The sequence below is a fragment of the Mauremys mutica genome, chromosome 11, assembly GCF_020497125.1.
Source record: "Mauremys mutica isolate MM-2020 ecotype Southern chromosome 11, ASM2049712v1, whole genome shotgun sequence".
NCBI classification, from domain to species: domain Eukaryota; kingdom Metazoa; phylum Chordata; order Testudines; family Geoemydidae; genus Mauremys; species Mauremys mutica.
This window is the reverse complement of record NC_059082.1, coordinates 77,715,669-77,720,604: the sequence shown is the minus strand read 5'-3', so window position 1 is coordinate 77,720,604 and position 4,936 is coordinate 77,715,669. Positions and strand designations below refer to the sequence as shown.

The window sequence follows — 4,936 nt, the reverse complement described above, 5'->3', positions numbered from 1 at the left end:
ACTCCTGTCTCCAGTAGAACAGGGGCTGGAGTATGGCTTCCAACCTAGGACCTCTGGGCCTGGCCAGCCCCCTGGGGAGGGAGGGATTGGCGGATGTATATCTTGAGTCGTAGGTTCAATTTCCCCATTTCTAAAGTGTGGCCAGTGGCCCCAGGGGTCCCAGCCAATTTGGGACCCCCAGAAAACCCTCTTCCGACCACAGCCCTGGGGCTACAGGAGCTCTTGCTTCCCAGCATGGCCCCAGGGTTGCAGCAGGGGCAGAGCATCTCTGGTCTCGGGGCAGAACGGGGTGGGGCCATGGGCGGGGCAGGGGCAGGGTCTTGGGGGAAAGGGTGGAATGGGGTGGGGCCGTGGACAGGGCCCACAGGCAAAAGGGGTGGGGTCGGGCCACAGTTCCGGTGCCAGGGCCTCGGCCCTCACATTGCTCCGTCCCAGGGCCCCAGGAGATCTCAATCCGTCTCTGAGTGGGACCTTCCCTGTCCCATTTCCTGGCAGTGCCCACACAGCTCAAGGCCCACTTCCCCCACCCCAACCCCAGCGCTCCCTTGTGGGCCAAGCCTCGTAAACTGCCCCCACCCACACCATTTAAAGGGACCTGCTTCCAGCTCTGGCCCAACCGAGAGCTGCCCCTAGTTGCAGAGAAAAGTGCCGCCTCCTCTTTCAGCGAATTTTTATTTTATTGATGAAACCTTTGCACCCAATAATAAAAATGCAACGTCAGGTGCGGGGTAGGGGGGTTAGCAAGCAATGGGCTTGAGTGCCACACTGTGCATGAGGAGAGAGGAACACAGCAGAGCCAGGCAGGCTGTGCCAGAGCTGTTCCTCACTCTGATGTTGCAGGGGAGCGGAGTTCAGGTAGCCTTCTTGCATCCTCACTACAGCCTGCAGCAAGTCACCCACCCGCCTCCTGGGCTCATCCGGCATTTTAACTTTGGCCCTTCCGTTGGGAGAGGAGTTCCCTGGAGTCCACCGACAGCATCCGTACCGTGCACAGTCCTTCATCCACCTGCATATTCTCCCCACACGCCCTGTCACAGTGATGACAACCTGCAGTGAGGTCCCAGAGCTTAACCTTCTCTGCTGAGCGTGGTCACCTGTAGGGTACAGTTCGAGATGCACCATTGTCCATCCAGCTTCTCCTTCCTGGGGTGTTACCATCAGGTGCTGTGTCAGTCAGCCGGCAGGGGGTAGCCTACAGCAGAGTCAGTCCGTTGCCTGCCTAGGGACAATGTTAATGATGTTCATTTAATTTCATGATGGTGCCCAAGTGGCAGGTGCTGATGGGCACCTAATAGCAGAAGAAGCACAGACATGGGGTTAGATGGCAACAGCTCAGAACCATCACCATTGGGGCAGGAACCAGTAGAACAGGGACAGGTGCATGGGGTGCGAGTGACGGCAGCAGGTTTGGCACCGTTGTTCCTCCTCAGCCTCGGTGTCCCAAGGAGAACCCAGCAACAGAAGACCTTCTAGGGGGTGAGTTGAGAGGGACACTGCTCTTCCCCACGGACCCTAGAGAGGGAAGAGGACACAATAACACTGATACTCAGACTGAGGTTTGGGAGCTGCAAGTGGCTTTTTAATACATCTCCTGTGGCTCTTTGCAGCAGATATTAACACAGTCTAAGTTATTAACCGATCAGGATGCTTTTACTAGGTTATTAACCACCTGTAGTTAATAAAATAATAATCCTTGGCCAGTCATTTTGCTAGGAGCACCATCTTGCCAGCACAGAGACATTCTTCCGGGCCTCCAGAGGGGGCTGCCTCCAGGCCGGCTCAGCCGGGAGGATAATTGGCGGAACATGTTAATGAACGCACACTGGAGCCGGGCGGGTGTTAGCAAGAAAAGCAATTTGTCACTACAATTCCCTAATCTAGGCCAGGCCTTTCAAGACTCCCTGTGGCCTAGGGAGACCATGTTTCTGCTTGTGCAAACTCCATGTAGAGTAGACCATGCCTACATTAGACTGACTTCCCCCACATTTCCCACCATTGCTACCCGCAGCGAAGTCCCACCAGTCATAGCGCCTGGGAGAGCGTCCGTGTAGACAGACTCCCAGCCGCCACCGTTGTGGAGACCTGCTTGGAGCAGGCTTAGTCCATGTGGTGTTTAAAATGCTGTCAGCCAGCCTAGACTAGAGCCCTTCCACTGACGGACCCGTACAGCGGTGGTAGCAATGGCGGGAACCTGTAAGCTGATGTAACATAGGCCAGGCCTTAGAACAGGACCTCCCAGAAGGGGGAGCAAGTGGGGCAATTTGCCCCGGGCCCTTAGGGGCCCCCAGGAGACTGTAGTATTCGATAGTATTGCAACTTTTTCTTATGGAAGCGGCCCCCGAAATCGCTTTGCCCCAGGCCCCCATAATCCTCTGGGCGGCCCTGGCTTAGAATCACATCCAGCCTGTCAGATCCACCAGGGCACTAAAATGCAGAGTAGAATTTACTCCGTCCTTGAAAGTTAACGTCTGTTGTGCGGGTGTGACGATGGAAGGTTACAGCCGTCTGGGTCTGGGTTTAGCAGTCGTTCGATAGCTGTCAAAAGCAGCGCGTCCAAAACAATCCCGAAAGCAGGATGGCACAGAACTGAAAGGATCAATTCAGTTCAGAGCCCTGCTTTTTTGCCTGGAGATCGTTTTACTAGTAAATCTAATTTTCAATGGAACTTCAGTGGGCACCGTGAGACTAGGTTTTAATTATAATCTGAGATACTCCCCAAAAAAGAGAGGCTGGGAACCTGGTTCTTCCAATGGTCAGAGATTCTGCCTCCCCTCGCTGGGAGCTATTGCTTTACCTCTTTCTTGTCATGACATGTCATTGTTTAACAACATCGTATCAGCTCTAACAACACACTGGGCTCTTCAAGGGAAAGATGTTGATTAAAATGCAAACACAAATGAAATGAACTGGTTGGGGGGGGGCAGCAGCATCTGTGTTTTCCATTCAGTTACATTAGATTTAAGGGCTCTCTCTCAGTGTGGAGAAGCAGTGACTGCCAAGTATTAAGCGATTCTTAAAGCCTTTGTCTGGTGCTGGATGCCAGAAAACCGAGGCATGGTGCTTGTACCACGTAGCCTCCTTTTCCCTGCCACACCAACTCGAAATGAGAGTTATGTAAACATAGTTTAGACCAGAGTTGCTACTGTAATGATCTTCTACATGGGTAATGACCTACCTGCACCATGTGGGGGGGCGACATGGCTAGAACCCAGGCTTTCGGCTCCAAAGCCTGGGCTTCTACCAAGTTTCCAACAAGTAACTTGGTTAGCTGGTAGCTGTAGTAGCCTCTTATCCTCTATGTGGATTGGCTACCACAGGGGAATATGTTGCTCGTACCTAGTGTGTTGCATTTGAATGTAATTTCTGGTGCAGCTGTGCCACGCAGGTGGTACCAAACATGTAAATAAAACCCAGGAGCATGAATCCTTAAATAGCTCCCTTCCCCCTCACACCTACTCACCTTTCACAGAGTGCAGACATCCTCGTTAGCGAGCCCTGTGAGCTGAGCGATGGCTATGGATTCCGTGTGTGCGTGGCTTCCAGAGAATATGGACTGCCTCGAGGAATGCCTCTTGGGCTTTATCTTGGAGAGGTGGATGCAGTTCTTCTGACGACTCCTCAGATACTCTTTGTAATTCTTGGAGAGCAGCGTGTAAAGGAAAGGGTTAATGCAGCTGTTGCTGTAGGCCAGGCAGGTCACGATGAAATTGATGTAGATCATGGTGGTGTTGGTGAGGTTCCCTGGCTGCTTGTAGTAGATGGTGACCAGCTGCCAGAGCCAGAAGGGTATGAAACAAGCCCAGTAGGTGAGGACGATGCTGAATATCATGTACAGGACTTTCTGCTTGGGGCACCGGTTCATATCCCTGGTGGTGAAAACAGCAGTCTGAGATCTCCAGTATGTCCTGGCCAACTTAATGTATAAGTAGCAGATGACAAGCCCAGGGGCCAGGATGCAGGTGTTAAAAAGGATGGTGAGGTACACTTTGTAGGTCTCCATCTGCCAAGTGGGGTGGCACATGCGCTTGGTCACCCCGCCCTGGTCACTCGTCCTGAGGTCTATGAGGATCATAGTTGGGAGGGCAAGAAGAAAGGACACCATCCACACCAGGCAGGTGACAGTCCTCTGGTAGTGTCTGGATCTCCCAATAGTGTCTAATGGCTTGACTATGGCTAGGTACCTTTCGGTGCTCATGATGGTGAGGATGAAGATGCTGGTGTGCATGGTGAGGAGGTCCAGGCTGAACAGGATCCTGCAACCCACATCTCCAAAGTACCAGTCCTTCACGAAATACGTGCAGACCACAAAGGGGATGGTCGACAGGTACAGGAGATCCGCCAGGGCCAGGTTGACGATATACATGTACATCGAGCCAGTGAATGTCATGGAGAGGTTCACGACCACCAACGTGTAGATGTTGCCAACTATGCCCACCAGGCACATCGCGGCCAGGATGCACCCCAGGAAGTAGGTGACCAAGACATCACTGGTGTCAGCGAGGACTTCAGAGGTGGCATTGGCGTGATCCGTGGCATTCTTAGGGTGGCAGGGCACTGAAGTGCATTGACCCAGCTCCATCTCTCTGCAATTATGGATTTTTCCAGCCCCGGAGCATAATAATAGATGCACTTAACTGTGAAGATGTCGCGTTGAGAAGCTGTCGTCAGACGTGCAGACAAATTCCATGCAGCTGAGTAGACAAGGCTGCGTTAGACACAAAGGTCCCTGTCACTATAACAGCATCATTCTGATTTTTTGCCGGTGCCCATGAATTTACAGCCTCTTAAAAAAAACAACAATCCCTGCTCTCCCTCGGCTGTATGTTATTTCACCCTGAAGACAACAGCCTTCAAGGACCACAGATGGAAGTGAAGATAGGAGTCAGTTACCTGCAGACAGCTGTCTTCAAGTCCAAAGGCTAAATCTCCGAATGTA

The 4,936-nt window shown here is 52.4% G+C and overlaps 1 protein-coding gene across 1 annotated transcript; it reads right to left on the bottom strand.

Moving 5' to 3' along the window:
* Positions 1 to 3,463: 3,463 nt before the first annotated feature.
* Positions 3,464 to 4,579, bottom strand: LOC123344748 (urotensin-2 receptor-like). The gene has a single exon (XM_044981224.1). The coding sequence runs from the start codon at positions 4,577 to 4,579 to the stop codon at positions 3,464 to 3,466; it is 1,116 nt and encodes a 371-aa protein (XP_044837159.1).
* Between the last annotated feature and the right edge of the window lie 357 nt (positions 4,580 to 4,936).

What these genes read in the sequence shown, in the direction of transcription:
- LOC123344748 (XM_044981224.1), bottom strand. Translation starts at nt 4,579, where the DNA reads ATGGAGCTGGGTCAATGCACTTCAGTGCCCTGCCACCCTAAGAATGCC.